At 33.8% G+C, this 17,305-nt stretch overlaps 2 protein-coding genes across 2 annotated transcripts; one reads left to right on the plus strand and one right to left on the minus strand.

The window, feature by feature from the left end:
• Positions 1–397: 397 nt before the first annotated feature.
• Positions 398–8,263, plus strand: LOC112802128 (protein tesmin/TSO1-like CXC 5). Its single transcript, XM_025845184.3, has 8 exons — positions 398–1,190; positions 2,458–2,565; positions 3,283–3,460; positions 4,265–4,615; positions 4,997–5,097; positions 5,171–5,265; positions 7,035–7,451; positions 7,663–8,263. Exons 1-8 carry the CDS (start codon positions 883–885, stop codon positions 7,890–7,892), a joined length of 1,788 nt encoding a protein of 595 aa, XP_025700969.1. The 5' UTR covers positions 398–882; the 3' UTR covers positions 7,893–8,263.
• A 1,634-nt stretch (positions 8,264–9,897) lies between these two features.
• LOC112802129 (peroxisomal fatty acid beta-oxidation multifunctional protein AIM1) lies at positions 9,898–16,639 on the minus strand. The gene is made up of 18 exons (XM_025845185.3): positions 16,380–16,639; positions 16,196–16,267; positions 15,989–16,051; positions 15,846–15,902; positions 15,670–15,737; positions 15,479–15,560; positions 15,309–15,364; positions 14,781–15,083; positions 14,447–14,533; positions 13,708–13,882; positions 13,429–13,550; positions 13,055–13,218; positions 12,196–12,450; positions 11,781–11,902; positions 11,550–11,671; positions 11,257–11,405; positions 10,853–10,991; positions 9,898–10,234 (listed from the first exon to the last, which is right to left on the minus strand). The coding sequence occupies exons 1-18, from the start codon at positions 16,474–16,476 to the stop codon at positions 10,190–10,192; spliced, it is 2,178 nt and encodes a 725-aa protein (XP_025700970.1). The 5' UTR covers positions 16,477–16,639; the 3' UTR covers positions 9,898–10,189.
• Positions 16,640–17,305: the final 666 nt, after the last annotated feature.

Genomic DNA, 17,305 nt, shown 5'->3' on the forward strand with positions numbered 1-17,305 from the left:
TAAACGGAGGAAAAAACATAGGAATTTTTTTCAACAAAATAATAATAATTTTCCCTCTTCCTCCACAATACAAATAATACAATGAAAAATTACAAAAGGAATCCCTCGTTTTCAACCCAAGATACTAACGCCAATAAAAATCCGCCACGTAACCAAACAAGACTGCATCGCAGAAACGCCACATGTCATGTCTAGCTACCTCCGGTGGTGGCAGCCGCACCCGATAAACCCTCACGTGAGGGAAATACCCCGCTCGTGCTTCCGCCCTGCAAAACTATTTTTAATCTCTCCTAAATCCAACGGCCGAGATCGAAAGTTGGACAACCCTTCTATGAATTAAGACCGTTCCTTTCATTTCCGCATCTTGAACCGTGCGATGGAACAAACGCGAAGATCTAACCATTGAAAATTTACAAACAAAAATTGAATTTTCAAAAGCTTCGGAGAGAGAGGGAGTGTGTGTTCTTCTCTTCTCTCAGCTCCTCCTCCTCCTCCTTCTTCTTCTTCTTCCTCGAAGCCCTTCCCTCTGAAAATCGCAATCTTTTTCCCTCTTCCATTTCTCTCTTTAAAGGCTTTGTTTTTCTCTCTCAAGAACTTTCTGGTGCGGTGTGTTTGGATCGAGGTTCCGTCGAATTGTTTGCAGTTTATCGGGGGACTTCTGTTTGGAGCTGCGGAATCTCTGGTGTCAGAGTTTTTTGGTTTAGGGTTTTTTTGTTCTTTCAGTTTCTGAGGTAATAATCGGAATCGGTGGGTGAAGTTTTCATCTTTTGGCGTTTTTAGATTTTCGGGTAAGAGGAAAGGGAGGAATTTGGGACTTGGGGTGTGAGAAAAATTTGATTTTCTTCCTTACATCTTTTTTGCTTTTCTTGGGTTCTGAGTGTGATGGGGGAAGGTGAAGGAGAAGGGGTTGATGGCGGTTCAAAGACGGCAACGTCATCGGTGGATGCTGCTGTAACGACGCCGGTGGAGGCTCCTACGGGGAAGAAACTCGCCCGACAGCTCGATTTTACGGCCTTGCCGGAGAAAAGATCGCAACAGCAATTGCAACAACGATTGCATTCCCAGGTTCAGGTGCAGCAGCAGAAGCAGATTGTGGCTCCGGTGATAGCGGCGCAGCCGCAGATTATGGCACAGCCGTCGGTGGTTGTAAAGCCGGTTCCTTCGCCGCAGGCACCTGCAGTGAGAGTGGGGTGAGTTCTTATTATTACTGTGATTAAAGCTGTTTGAGCTAATTCAGTGCTGTTTCTGATGCCTGAAGGTTTTTTACTGTAGAACTTGGATTGTGTATTTTCTTACAAGGTTTGAATTTGTGTTAAGAAAGTGGTATTTTTTAATTATAGGATTGGATGTTGGATTTCACTCTCTTTGTATTTTTGAGTTGCATTTGTTTTAACTGAGCTAACTAATTTGTGTGGCTGTATCAAGGTGGGATCGTGGCTTTGTGAGGAAGATTTTGATTTTTCTGTTTGGGGTACCAATGCATGTGCAATGTTTTGGTTTGCACTTTGCAATTTCCTCATGCACATCTCTTAGCTTTGATGTGTTTCTTTCTTACTTCCACGCTGCTTAACGAGTTGTTTATTGACTTATATTGGTCTTTTTCTTTGTGTGAAACGAAATGGTGGCGGTAGTTGAATATTACTTTAAGTAGCTTGTTAGTAACTTCAAAATTATAATTTTCTTGCTATGGTGATTTCCGAATTATGAAGTGTATGCTTGTTTAAGATACTTCTCATTCTCAATGCAAACAGCTGCAGAGCTAAGGGAAAAGTAGCTCGCTTTTGATAAAAGTGCATTGAATTCATGTTTTTATGTCTGCATTACGAACCAAGCAAGCTTGAAGTTGTATATAGTAATTTTTATTTTTGTTTAGCCTTTTAATAGTGGGGTTACGATTATGAGATATCAGCGACATGATTTTATTAAACTTTCCAGACTCGTGCCTGTGTTAGTACTTTTGAACACCGAAATCCCGGTCATTTAATGCGGTTTGTTTCCATCTTGACTGGGAGCAACGGTTATGGTAACCGGGGATGGTGCATCCGTGCATGTTTTTCTTTACTTTAAGGTTTACCTGATGTCTTTTCAAGGCGAATATTTTATTATAATTTTTTGACTATTTAATAATATACTTCTATTGCTAATATTTTCCCTAATTTTTACACTAAGTTTTCTATGTTTTTGTGTCTTACAGTAGTATTTCTCATACAATCTGATTGATCTTCATTCAGTGTAATTTCATAAGTCACTTGTTGAAAATTGAAGCATGTATTTCTCAATTATGGTAAAATGGTAGATCGTTTGGTATTATGGTTTCTGATTGAACTGATGTATATGTGAATAATCAATACAAAGATATGCACTTTGACTACATTGCATGCAAATGGCCTTAGGAAAAGCTCAAGCTACATGTTTTGGCCTTGTATTAACTTATCTTTTCTTTTCTTTTCTTTTCAGGAAACCAGAATCTCCAAAATCAAGATCAAGACCTAACTTTGATATAAAGGAAGCTACTCCAAAGAAGCAAAAGCAGTGCAATTGTAAACACTCTAAATGTTTAAAGCTGTAAGCAAAACTCTCCCTCTCCCTCTCTCTCTCTCTCTCTCTCTGGATGGTCCTATGAAAGCTTTTTCTGTAGATGTATGCATGTTTGGATACTTGTTTTTTTCACTTGTATGTTGCAACTACGAAATAATTTTGTTCTTAAGAGCTCATATTTAATTTGTATATGTTGCTATTTTTAGCTCACTAATTGTCAGAAATTGGTTTTCTTTTTTCTTACATACTAATGCAAAAGAGATATTAATGACCGGGTTATCATTTTTCGTACTCTTTATTTTGTTTGATTTCATTCTCGTGCTCAGAGTTAATGCCCAGGCATTACTAATCTTATTCTAGAACTTTGATTTTTATTGTTACCTTCCATTCTTTTCTTGGATTTTCATCAGTTTCCTTGATTGATAGATGAGCATAACAATTAAATGCATAATTCTGGATAATATTATGTGTATTTCCTTGTTCTATTTCCATGATTACTCCCCTGGCTATATCATATGTATTTATTATCTATGGGGTAGTTTTACTATGAAATTGCTGGTTCCATGGTCAAAGGCTCAATTTATCTGAATTTTGGTTGTCCAGCAATATACTTTCCTTTCCAGAATATCAAAATATCTATTGTTCGAGTCATATTTCCCTTTATTGGAGCTCATTGCACAATTGCACCATATTGGCTGCAATACAATGCTAAATGGAGCTAACTTTTTTCAATGTTTTGAGCAGATATTGCGAATGTTTTGCATCGGGAATATATTGCGACGGTTGCAATTGTGTAAATTGTTTCAACAATGTTGAAAATGAGGCTGCTAGACGAGAAGCTGTTGAAGCTACTTTAGAGCGCAATCCAAATGCATTTAGGCCGAAAATTGCAAGCAGCCCCCATGGAACACGTGATAGCAGGGTATGTAGGTCTAATTTTTTTTGTCAAGTAATGTGTAATCTGATGTTTTTTGTGGTAGATATAGTGGTTTTATTAATTAAAATGTTTTTTGGTTGGACGCATATTGCAACTTTATGCTGATGCATGACATTGTCGTTTATATCTCTGTTGCTGACGCAAGATATTGTCATTGTTATCTTTATGTTTTTCAATTTTTTTTGGCTTTATGACTGTATGTTTTCTATATTCTGATTGGAGATCACTTTTCATCATGTGACGTTCTTTTCCACGACAAAATATAAGCTATTGCGTCATCCATAATCTTGGAGTCAAACCATTTTCTTAATACAGAATTAAACAAGCGTGTTTAAATATTTTTACTGTCTCCGTTGGTTGCCTTCTTCCCCTTCTCTTCATTTTGTTGACTTAATTTTCTCCAAAACTTAACTTTAATTGGTTATTCCTTTTCTTGGCACGGTTAAATAATTTACTTATTTTTTATATCCTTAATTATTTAGAAACTCTTAAAGTAAATATAGAATGCTAAATTGAATCATAGCGACTCTTTTTCAATCGATGTCTATACGATAATGTGTCTTTGCAAGAAGATTGACTTTTCATGGTATTATATGTAACGACAGGAGTTTCTTCTTAGTAAATTACTTGCAAGTTTCTTTTTTATGTTCTATATAAATGACGAATAAAGGTGTTTTAAACTCTGTATATTCCTTGTACAAGAAAAATATGTTGGATAAATTTTTATTGTATACTTGAAAATCCTTGGTTTCTCTATTGTTGAGTGTTTAAATTTGAAAATAAATGTAGGAGGAAGCTGGTGAAGTTTTAATATTAGGAAAGCATAACAAGGGTTGCCACTGTAAGAAATCAGGGTGTCTCAAGAAGTACTGTGAGTGTTTCCAAGCCAACATCCTTTGTTCTGAAAATTGTAAATGCATGGACTGCAAGAATTTTGAGGGAAGCGAAGAGAGACAGGCCTTGTTTCATGGAGATCAAAATAACATGACATATATTCAGCAGGCAGCAAATGCTGCAATAACTGGAGCAATTGGTACATCTGGTTATTCATCGCCTCCGGTATCCAAGAAAAGAAAAGGCCAGGAAATCTTCGTTGGGCAAACACCCAAGGAACCATCCGTTAGCAAGTTGGGACAACAGGTAAAACTTGCTCATAACCTAACACGTGCACATACTGAAGCTGAGTTTACATTATTTAATGTTTTCATTTGGCATAGCTGTTTTTTGTCGCACAATTGTTTTCCCAATGGTAGTTAAATTAGTATCTTCATAACCAAGTGCGATTTAGTTTATTGTGTAAAATTTCTAATTTAGAATTCGAATGAGAAGAATCAAACTAAGTGAGGTTGAAACTTTTGGTTCAATACCCTGATAACTTGACAACTCCTCCAAAAGCTCAACCATATACAAGTTATTCGCATTGGCTAGCCGCTGTTTATAGTGAATTTACTCATTGGTATTTGTTTTATTGCTGGACTTATATACACTATCGTCATGGAATGCTTTTTTATTGTTCACCAGGTAAACCATGTCCGAAGTCCAGCTCCATCCCCATCCTTGCCCTCCCTTCCGGGCACTCGTGTTGGAACTGCAACACTTGGTCCTTCAAAATTTTCATACAGGTAAACTTGGTCATATATATGAAATGAAGATAAATTTATCACATTTTAGTTACTGACATTATTATGTTTGAAGGTCTCTTTTAGCAGATATCATACAACCACAGCACTTGAAAGAGCTTTGCTCAGTTTTGGTGCTGCTATCTGGACAAGCTGCAAAGACACTTACAGGTATTTGACTATCTAAATCACTAATCACCAAGTATATGCTATTGGTATGTCATGTGAAGGTCCATCATTTTCTATTTTATTCTTCCATGTATTTAGCGGTATTAAGTAGTCATCGTAGTTTTTTTTTTATTGTGGATGGTGGCTCCTGGCAGTGAGTTAAAAATCTACCATAAAACTATGGCAGATGGCGTTGCGGGAAATGACGGACTACCGAAAAAATACATATATATATGCACAAAAAAAAAATGCAGAAAAACTGCAAATGTAATAAATTATAAAATCTAATCAATTTAAGCAATTTTCTCCCCATAAGGCATCCAATTAATTCAGCAAATGCGGTAGCAAATTCAACAAAATAAACATAACATCAAGTCATAACACACCATAAAACATAAGACAGAGAACTTTAAAACTAAAAATTCACAAGAAAAGCCAAAGCCATTGCCTTATCGTGTTCTTAAACTAACAAATGACAAAATAAACTATCTAAATTCTAGTTCTCATCAACTTCATCCAAATCAACACGATTATTATGAAGTGAACCTATGTAAATTGGGGGGAGAAAAGGAAAAGAGAGGTTTATAATTTATAACATTGAACCTATGTAAATAAAAGGGGAAACAGGGGAAAAGAAAAGAAGGGTAGGAACACTAAGTTACGAACTAGAGAAAGAGGGAACCCGTGGCTTGCAGCGGTGGCGAGAAGCGACAGCAACGAGTGGCGGCGAGTAGCGAGTCAAGAACGGCTTGCAGCGGCAGCGAGCAGCGGCTTGGCCAGAATGCAGAGAGAACGGCAGAGAGGGAAGACGGAGAAAGAGGAACTGGAGCCAGAAGGTGCTGCCTCTTCTGGGTAGGTGCATCCCAGAGCAGTGAGGGAGAGATAGAAGAGTTTTTGGACCGTCAGAGAGGAAGAGGCAGTTTCTGAAGTAAGGAGGCTGAGGAAGGTGAGTTGTAGCATTTAGGGTATCCTAAATTACCAAAATATCCCTCTAATTTTGTTGAAATTAAAAAAAAACCCGCAATTTCCGCCATTTTGTCCTCCACGAAAAACTTGTCGCGTCATCATGTATGGCAGCAAGGAAGAAATCTACCATTCCATAGCGTCATGGTGCCGCCATAACCACTTTTTCAAAACACTGGCAGTCATTTAGAAAGCCTTTTTATCGGTTCCCCTCATTTTCCTAATGAGTAGTTCCATTTAATGAGTGCACAATATGAATAGGCTTAATGTTTGTGTTTTTCTTTCTGAGCATCTCCCAAATTTATCTATATATCAATCTAAACCAACTAAACCTTTAAGGTTAAGATTATTTTTTAGCCCCTCACCCCCTACCCGTTCCCAATGGCATTGGCAATAGCAACATACTTATCAAAGGAAGTTTATTTCTTGCTGTTTAAATGATTATTTCAACAAAAAAATTCCAATACCATGATAATAATATAAATAACGGTTCCCTGACCAGATTTCTTACTATCTGTTGGTGTTTATGTATTTGGCTAATCCTTGATTCCCTTTAGTTACTAGATTAGTCTATATTTGTGCATTATGCACATGTATAACTGTTGAATTTGGGGGCAAAATAAATTCCTTTGGTCAACCCAAATATTGCAGGTCCCTAATATGCTCTTGAGAATGTTATGTAGTCATATACACAAGCTTCTATTTTATGTTTTCTTAATGTTTTTTAGTTACATGCTAAGTGAAATCACCCTTTTAAATATATGCTGATCAACTTTCTCTTGCCAATCTTAATTATCAATAATGTTCAGACCAGAAAAATTTAATGGAAAAGCATACAGAAGATCAGACAGAAACTTCACTTGCTTCTTCAAATCAGTCACAATTACCAAATCAAAAAGAAGGTGATGTTGAGAAAGCTATGGCTGATGATTGTTCGAGCGCAAACCAAGCAGATAAAATCAGCCCGGACAATTCAAGTTCAGATGGTGCTGACGTCCCGAAAGGGAGGCCAATGTCTCCTGGGACTTTAGCTTTGATGTGTGACGAGCAAGATACGTTCATGACAGCTGCCTCTCCAGTTGGCACAATGGCTCATGGCTGCAACACATCCTCGCAATTTCCTTACGGACAAGGAATGACAGAGGAATACGCGGAGCAAGAAAGGATTGTCTTAACAAAGTTTAGAGATTTCCTTAACAGAGTTATCACCATGGGAGAAATAAATGGCAAGTTACTATTTTGTCCTCACCTTCAGTTATAACTTACTTTCTAAAACATTCATATGATCCTTTCATATCATTTTTGGAGTATCTTCAGTTAGTGTATTTTGCCTTTGTTACTATCCTCATCAAGAGTTCTGCATAAACATCAAAATGTAGTATGCTATTAGAAATGCATGAATTTTGCATGACCTAAACTCTCTTTTTCCAATTTCAGAAACGAAGTGTTCGTCGTTAGCTAGAAGTGAGTTGGAGAGCCAGAAGGATCCAATCAATAACGGCACTGGAAATACGACTACCGAGAGTTTGCATCAGCAGGGTGCCACTAGCAATGGTGTTGCCAAATCGATTGTTCCACCTACGGCTGCAGCAGCTTCGGCTTCACCAGTCCCCGGTCATAATAATGTTCCTGAAAATGGAGAAAATAAGATGAAGACTGAAAAATAGCTATGAAAGTGATCTATCTATCTAACCAAGGATGTGCAAATATACCATTGGAAAGAAAATTGAGAAGATTTTCTTAGAGTGTATGCTAGGGTTAGAACTTTCTGTAGTTCTATGTAATGTAAAAACATTGCTTTGAAGTGGCTTGTTAAAGGGTACAAGCCTCAACATTAGTCCACCCAAGTAGGATCAATTTTCTTCTAATTTGGTCATTATTCATACATAATTTAAATTAATTTTTCAGCTTCAACATTGCTTGATTGCGAAGCCTGTAAATTGCAGAGTTGTAACTTCATAAAAATGTCATTTAGATTTTTCATTCAATGAATTTTATAGCTTGTAATTTAGAATATATTCATTTTCTTTTTCCATTATATTTTTGCAATTTTATATACAACAATAAACATATAGATAGATAATGATATGATGATGCCATACAGCTTGCCCTATTTTTGTCTGAAATTTTTTAAAGGCATATTTGTCATTTTCATCTTTTAATAATAGTTCTGTCAATGCAGTATTTCTAATAATTTATGTTTTTATATCATTAAAAAAAATTAGCATTATATCTTTAAATTAGTGCATCCTCAAAAGTCAAAAGGATAGAAATATGCATCATAACTCCAAATTCTTTTATTGCCAATAATCCTTCAAGTTTATCCTCTCTCCCTCTCTTCATCCATACCATATTACGTAATCAACATGCACATATATTTTGTGGAGTTTCTTTGTTCGCGTGTTAAATTTAGATACGATATTTATACGATATTTATTCGATATTTACCTTATACATATATTTTTTGTGTTGAATTATGTTTTAATAAAAGATAGAAAGATATTTCAGCATGATAGAACATATCAAAATAAGATTATATGTGGACATGTTCAGTTTTATTATTAATTTATATTTTTAAAATAAATTATAATTTATTTAAAAAATTCTGTAAATTTTATATATAAGGACTATGGTATATGTATCTTCGTGTCTAATTAAAAAAATTAAAATTAACATGTCTATATGTCTCTTATCATGTCGTATCTCTCGTCATATTAAATTTCTCAAAATTATAATATATTATTTTTCAATATTCTATTTCTATGCAATGAATGCTAATTATTTCTTTTATTTTGGTACACGGTACACCCTTCGTACATTATATTTCAACATTTAGTTGTTTACTGCTTTACTTTTCAATATTCTTTGTCGATAGCTACTGGCAAAACATTTAAAAAAAAAATCATTTTCGTTTGTAAAAGTTAGTTTAAGAAGAATAAATTACCAAAACGGTATTTAATTTATATTGCTAATAAAAATAACTCCAAAAAATATAAATTATATGTGCATGTTAAAAGATTTAAAAATTCGACAAAAATAATCAAATATTATATATAATTTTCAGAAAGAGCTTTAGCGATTTTATTTTGATTTTTTTTTGCACATTTTCATCTTTAAAATTTAATAATTTTATGCCAAGTCTTTTTTTTAAGTGATCGATTTTTTTTTTCAAAAATAAAAAGTCATTGAATTTTGCTCCAATTTTTACATACACCTCCTAAATACTAATTCAAGGTTTTCTAACGAAAATTCGAATAAATGTACAAACCATTTACTAAATGAAAAATTTATTTTCCATTTATTACAAAAATTAAGTACTATTTTAATAATTTATCCATTTAAATTTTCAAATACTATTCCAGAAATTTATCTGTTTAAGAAATTTGAGAGATACCAAAGAAAAAGACACAGAAGTACCTTAAATCTTTATTCATGTGCAGTTGTTTAAACCCAACCCCACCTCCAAAATAAACTTTTTGATATACACAATTTAGCTTCCTCACATTATCAAACTGCGAAAAGAACTTAAAATTTTTTTTTGGCCATAACTACTGTTTTATTAAAGGTTAAATATACTAATAAAACGTATCACACGAGATTATTTTTTTTAATATCGTTAAGGAACTATTCTATATTTTAAAAGTTTAAAGAATAAACAACACAAAAGTGAAATTTCAGAGCTGTGAAAAACAATTTACACAATATAAATTACCATTACACCAATACAATGTTGTCCATAAAGTAGGTAACATTATATTTCACACACGCCTTGTTCATAAAGAAGCTCATGACCCCAAAAAATCTTTACCTTATGTTTTAGGGTATAATTAAGAATATGTTCTTGGAAAACCAAGATCGATTCATTTATTTATTTATCATCATTCAACTTACAAGGAAGCAAAATATTATAAGCTAAATTTACTTTGCTATTACATATCCAAGGGCCTTTGAGAAAATTATTTTTTCATAGACGTGCCTTTGATCTTGGAGTGGCTGAAGCAGGTGCACTCTGTAAGCAATGTAGAAATACAAACACTCAATCTTGTTCTTCACAATGAGTCACACTTGCAATTTTAGTACTTAGTATATAAATTACTCAAACTTGTTTCAAATTATACTCAGAAATGAAATGTTTTAAATTTATTTGCTTATACCATATCAAGAATAAAAAATGTTTGGGAGACAATAGAAAATCAATCCCATAGCAGTCCAAAGTTATTTTATTTTGCATTCCTTAATTACTGCTGAAATAATTGGTTAATATTAGATATATAAGTGTGTAATTAGAGATGTTACACGCATGAAATCATGAATGTTAAATTAAATAAAGTAACTATTGATTATTGTCTCTCTATCATTGCTGTATCATTTAGAAGCGAAAATTAAAGTAAATTAAAGTAAACATATTAAGTTTGCTATAAGGAAAATACTTATTTGCATCAGTTACAGTTTCAAATTTTTTTTTCCTTTTTCCAAACAATAATTTCTTGGTTTTTCAACCTTAGGTATCCAAATATCCTAAGGTAACTATGTCAATTTAACATTTTTTTTTTCTCATGTACAAAGGAAATTGACAATACTAAGTTCCATGAAATTCAAATAGATAATAACAGATATAGAGTCTTACCAAAGGAATGCCCTGAATTGCCCTTTCCTCCAGATACCTTGATGGCTTATAGAAGTTACCATATAATTCTGACCATTTCTTTAGGCTGTTATATACATGCTTCGCCCCAACCAAGTCCGCCCAGAAAACAACGCCACCCCTGTTGCGAAAGTGATGGAAATGAGATATAATGTTAGAATATGTTACTGATACATCATCAAAGCTGATCATAAAACATGCTGGACTAGATAAGTACGAAATGGGCAGTAACATAAATGATGGTTATTTAAGAGTTCAAATAGTTTACAAATTATTACATGGAAGCAAATGGTTTTGCAATGCTTTTTTTTTTTATAAATTCCTCTTCTTAGCTTTAGCCCTTCAATATTTTAGAAGAGGAAAGAAAAAGGAAAGGGTAAACCCACCTGTAATTTGGGAAGCTCATCCCAAGAACACAAGCAATGTCAAGGTCTGATGCTCGAATAACTATTCCTTCATCTAAAACACGGCATGCCTCGTTCACTACTGGAAAGAGGATCATCTCTACAATCTCTTGGTCAGTAATAGATATAGGCTGCAAAAGGAATAAATGCTATCAGCTTCACTACACAAGCTAATGCCGACGAGCAAATTTAAGAAGATATAGATTCAACCTAATGAGAGAGGAAGCTTATGTCAAACAATCACTTGCAATATAGAATTTTCAAAAGAAAAGCACCTTTCCACCAGGCATAATATTGGCAAGTCTTCTCGACTCTTCAACAATTGGTAGTATTGAAAGATCGGGTTTTGGCTTGCTACCCTTTTCATAAATATAGTATCCTTTTCCATTGTTTTTGCCTGAAAGGACACAAGTGATCAAGGAAAGAATGTGTTATGTAAACAAATGAAAATTGAAGTATGTCCTCAGCACAAAGAAAGCTTAATTTAACTGAAAAATAAGTATTACCATTTCTCCCACTTTTGATCATAAGATCAAGCAGTGGAGATTTATATGTGCGACCACGAAATGAACCGTCAAATTCTTTGGAAACGGCTACAGCTACTCCATAGCCAGCCAAGTCCTGAAGCCTGCGGGCGAAGGAAAGATTAACTCCATCAAACAGATAACAGAATTTACACGGTGGCACACATACTAACAGAACAAAACCATGTAAATTTTATCTATGCCACTCTTTTAGATTACTTGAGAATTCAAAAGGTGTTCCAAAAATACTACAGTTTCTATAGCATGTTTTTTAACTGGCAAACTAACCTTTTTGTGTGTTGGAAGTATGACAGGTTAGGTTACATAGTCGATAAATATCTAACACTTCAGTGAACATACATAATGGAAATAAATAAACCCAAGAAAAGAGTATTACTGGAAAGGACCCATGGGAAGGCCGAAACTGCTTATCAATCTATCGATCCTGAAGATATCCACGCCCAGATTGACCAATAAATGGGCACCTTGTGAATATGGGAAAAATGTTCTGTTCACTGCAAAGCCAGTGCAGTTGCCCACGACAACCGGAGACTTATTTATGATTTTACCAACAGTGATAAGATCAAGAATAACTTGAGCAGAAGTTTTCTTGGTCCGTACAATCTCCAACAGAGGCATAATATGAGCAGGACTGTACATCAAGAAATGGAATCAGAAAGCAAATCCATATACACATGTGCTCAAAGTCCAAACAGTTTTTAATAACAGGAATGCCATTTCAATATCTAAGCCTGATGACACTAACTACGGCAATTCATTAAAGCAGAAATATGGCAATAGAGATAATTAAATATGCAAAAATAACAAAAAAAAAAAAAAAACCGATGAACGTGCATTCCAGTGGAAATAACATTCGTAGATAAAAGTCATAAACTCAACTGGAATTGTTCTCAGAATTCAGAAATCAATTTATACTATGGCTCAATTAAATTCTCTTCAAATGAAATAACAGCTTAAGATATAGCATCTTGGCAAGTCAAATTTCTTTGAACTATATGAGTGAATAAGTAATCTCTGTTCATTCACATCAATTCCATAAATGAGTAATGATTAAGAGTCCTAATTCATCTCCTAATTCATCTCCCTAATTTTCCTCCTAATACTTAAATGAGTAAAACTTCAAATATATGTTTTTTTTAAAACATCAGACAGATAAAAAATTCAAAACTAACTTTATTTAGAAATTAGGTGGATGAGTTAGGACTCGTAATCATTTTTAATGAGGTTATTATTACCTGAAAAAATGAGCCCCCACAATGCGATCTTCAGATCTAGTCTTAGCACCAATGACGTTAAGATCAATAGTCGAAGTGTTTGTTGCCAAGATGCAATGAGGAGGGCATATCTTCTCAAGATCACTAAATATAGTTTGTTTGAGATTAACATTTTCAATTACAGCCTGCAGAGGGAAAAAATTAACACTAATTACATCCAGCAATATCAAATAACACATCATAAATACCTGATAAAAGAAGTTAAACTGTTAGATTAATTGCCTATAACGAAAACATTTCACCAACTTCCATTGAGAATCAAACATTCAAAAATACTGAAGAAAGTTAACTACTTTCCAAGTAAAGTGAAAAGGACTTTAGGGAAGGCAACCAACCTCAATGACCATGTCCACATCTTTAAATTCTGAGTAATCAAGAACACCTTTAAGCAGCAACAATGCTCCATCGGCCTTATTTTTTGCCAACTTTCCCCTTGTTACTAAGCCTCTAACATTACCTGCCATACAAAATAAAACAAAATTACATTAAAAAGTTGTTATAAAATAAATTTCTTGCATTGTAAGTTTTGCCGGTAACAATTTGAACTAAGCTAAGTAAGGTCTTCATCTCCTCAAAGGCTCAAAGAACTAGATATATTATGAATGAATAATCACCTTCAATCGTTTTTATCCCCTTCTCAAGATATTGAGAATTGACTTCCTTGAGTATGACATGAATGTTGCTTAGAATGAGAGCAGTAGCAATTCCAGAACCCATTAGACCTCCCCCAATAACAGCAACCTTTTTCAAATTTCTCGGCTTAAGCCCAATATCAGATACACCAGGCACCTGCATCGAAACAGTTCTTGTCAGCAAACAGTTTTCTGTATTTCAGCAAGAGAAATCCACATTAAAAACAAAACCACTTCAAATGTTTGTTACCCGTTACTAATGGAATTTGTCATCAAATACAGTGACAACCACTCAAACATACAGTGGAACCATAGAAATGATATCTTTTTCTTGCACTCTCAATGAAAACAAAAGAAAAGGCTCCTCCACAGCACAAAATTATGGGCCAGAATTAGCTAGACCACTTTTAATCTTCCCAAACACATTAAATTAGAAGAGAAAAAAAAGGTTAAAATAAAATAGTTGATAATTGTAGGACAATAGAAAAATGAACTAAGATCATCTTCCAAACAAAAAATTAGCATAGCTTCAACTTCCACACATTCACACGTGGTACAGCCCTCAGCCACTCATGCTATGTTGTGCTCAAAAGTAAAATGCTATCTAGGTTCTAATCTATGTTGACCAAAATATATTTCCAAACACAAGCAGCAAGAGTTGAATACTTGAACAGGAAACAAAAGACTAAAATTCAACTATTCTACTCATCGATCCTCGTACCTTTGATATTGCACGCTGAGCAAAGAAGACATGAATTAATCCTTTTGCGGTGTCTGATAGGACTAGTTGCTTGAATACTTCTGCTTCCTGCAATGAATGTTCTATGAATTAGCTTATATGTGAACTGAGTAACCTTAATCACAATTTCACACAATCGATAGCAAGATACTTGTGAATGCTAACCATGATGAACCTAACAGAGAAGAAGATAGATCTACGTTGAAATCAAAAGCAATACTATATGAAACTCAGTGAATAATAATACATGCTGGACTTAACAATGAAAATGCATCTATTTCCGTCTGAACAACAAAAATCACAGAAGGATAAGTACCCTTAGAACTCCACTATAGCCTCCATGGACAATTCCATGCTCAATCACATCTACGCATGCTTGCTGCTGAGGCAAATGCGGTGCAGTCTTCTTGACATGTTGTCTGGCAGTTTTCAACACCTCACGTGCTTCAGACAAGGAACCAATTTTATCGGTCCTATGAAGTGTTCGAATCCAAGGCTTACGTCTCTCTCCAATCTCAAGTGCCCACTGTCGGGAAACCCTGAGTAACTCCTCAGGAGACACAATTTCATCGATAAGTCCTAGTTTCTTCCCTTCTTCTGACTTTATTGGCTTCGATTTCTATAAGAAAGAAATATTGAATACAACTTATACACAAACATATTAAAATGAATATAAGAAATAACAGATACATGACAAGTTCAGGCAAAAAAGGCAAGGTTTTCAATTTTCTGTAGCAGTTTATTCTAAATTTTCTTTTCAAAAGACTTATAACTATGTCTCATCCATTGACAATCAAATAATATGGAACCTCAAACAATTTAAAATGAATGGTCAACATCGTACCAGCATCATGTCAATAGCTTTAGGAAGCCCAACAAGCCTGGGAAGACGTTGTGTGCCTTATGAAATCAACAATGTCTTGTTAACATTTCAGTTAGCACAACTAAATGAAGGTAGGTTCAAGAATCCTAATTGAGACTACAGAACACACATAAATTCAAATGCCTGATTACCTCCAAATCCTGGAATGATTCCAAGTGTCAGCTCTGGCAGTCCCAGTTGACTTCCTGGAGCAGCAATGCGGGCGTGGCATCCCTACAACATATCAAGATGTCACACTTCACACAATAATTAAGACGCATCGACAATAATGCCTGTCTAAATGCAAACAGCATGCTTCTCATTCTCAAGTCCAAAGACTAACCAGGGCAAGCTCTAAGCCACCTCCAAGAGCGAGCCCTTGTACTGCCGCAACAACAGGCTTCTTCGAATCTACGGTGATCAAGAACGCTAATTAATAATATTGCAATGATCACACTTACATAAAATAAAAATCGAAGCAGTTTCTACTTTCAGGTGTGCATAAAGATACGTTACAACCTTCAATTAAGTTGACCAACAGTTCCACAGAGACATCAGGGAGAATTGAAGCATCACCTATTAAGAAAAAAAGCAGAAAACTCAGTGCCTTAGCTTTAATTTTTAATTTTGTATCTAAGTTCATCAGTATAATCATAACTCACCAGTTTGGTGAACCTTCTGCATAACACTGATGTCAAACCCACCAGAAAATCTTCCACCTTTGCCTGATCATAACATGAACAAAAAATCAAAACACTTTGCAAATGTCTTAGTTATTACAATCAAATGATCACACTGCTTCATGAACAAAGTAACTACCAAGAAAAAATCTTTATTAATAAATTTAAACAAAAAAAAAGAAGAATTACCAGTCAAAACTACAGCTTTGACATCATTCCTTTTAGCTACCTCCTGAAATCTCTCTTTCAACCCCATAATGACTGATTGAAACAGAACATGAACAGAAGAAAAAAAACATCACACATCACATAAAATTCAAAATGAAATACATATAAGTAACAGTAACAATGATTATTGAAGTAGCTAGCATACTTGGAATAGCCAAGGCATTAACGGGAGGGTTGCACATAGTGATGATAGCAACCCCATCATTCCCAACCTCAAAATCAACCTTCACGGAAGAACCCATCTCTCACAGCAACAAAACAATCACCAAGTTTCTTCCTTTTTCGAATAAAAATTATACAAAATCAGATCTTTTGGGAGTACAAATAAACTGACTATGGTGGGTTTCAGAAAGCGAAGTCCAATTCCCACGACTATAGCGAGCCAATATATATTGTCGGATGTGCACCTAAGCACCTAGCCACCTAACATATATAATTAAGCTTTATTGAACAATTAATAATTATAACTAATAATTAATAGGTTGTTTCAGTGAGATTTTAAGAAAAATATTTTTTTTAGTTATTTTTTAAAAATATTTTATAAAAAAATAAAAATAATTTTATATTTAGATATCTCATATAAAAAAATTTTTTTATATATCAATTATATTTGAATATAATAATATAAAAATATTTTTTATTTATTTTTTATATAAAAAATATTTAAAAAAATCTTTTAAAAAATATAAATTATAAATTTTCAAAAAAAATATTTTTTATTATTTTTTTAGTATTTTTATTTTTATTATTAAAAATTTGTTAAACACATTAAAAATAAAAAAATTATTAAAAAGATATTTTTTGTCAAAATAATGAGATCCAAACAAATACAAAATTAAAAATATATTTTGGCTAAAATAGTTGTTCATATTCTTTTTCTTAAGTTTTTTGCCAATCTCACATGAATCAAAATTCTGTTCATGCTAATGCTAAAAAAATAAAATTACAGTCAAAACTTATATTATTTAATATTTATTTAAAATAAGTTCTAATTGATTTTACTAAATATTTTTATTTTGTTTAATAGTTTATCTCTAATCAATAAATTAGAGCATATATAAAACAAGATTT

The sequence above is a fragment of the Arachis hypogaea genome, chromosome 5 (assembly GCF_003086295.3).
Source record: "Arachis hypogaea cultivar Tifrunner chromosome 5, arahy.Tifrunner.gnm2.J5K5, whole genome shotgun sequence".
Taxonomy (NCBI): domain Eukaryota; kingdom Viridiplantae; phylum Streptophyta; class Magnoliopsida; order Fabales; family Fabaceae; genus Arachis; species Arachis hypogaea.

Coding starts and splice junctions, on each gene's coding strand:
- LOC112802128 (XM_025845184.3), top strand. CDS start 883: ATGGGGGAAGGTGAAGGAGAAGGGGTTGATGGCGGTTCAAAGACGGCA. Junction 2,566..3,282: donor CACTCTAAATGTTTAAAGCT/GTAAGCAAAACT, acceptor TGTTTTGAGCAG/ATATTGCGAATGTTTTGCAT. Junction 5,098..5,170: donor CCTTCAAAATTTTCATACAG/GTAAACTTGGTC, acceptor TTATGTTTGAAG/GTCTCTTTTAGCAGATATCA.
- LOC112802129 (XM_025845185.3), bottom strand. CDS start 16,476: ATGGGTTCTTCCGTGAAGGTTGATTTTGAGGTTGGGAATGATGGGGTT. Junction 16,268..16,379: donor TAATGCCTTGGCTATTCCAA/GTATGCTAGCTA, acceptor TGTTTCAATCAG/TCATTATGGGGTTGAAAGAG. Junction 12,451..13,054: donor GTGGGGGCTCATTTTTTCAG/GTAATAATAACC, acceptor CTTGATGTACAG/TCCTGCTCATATTATGCCTC.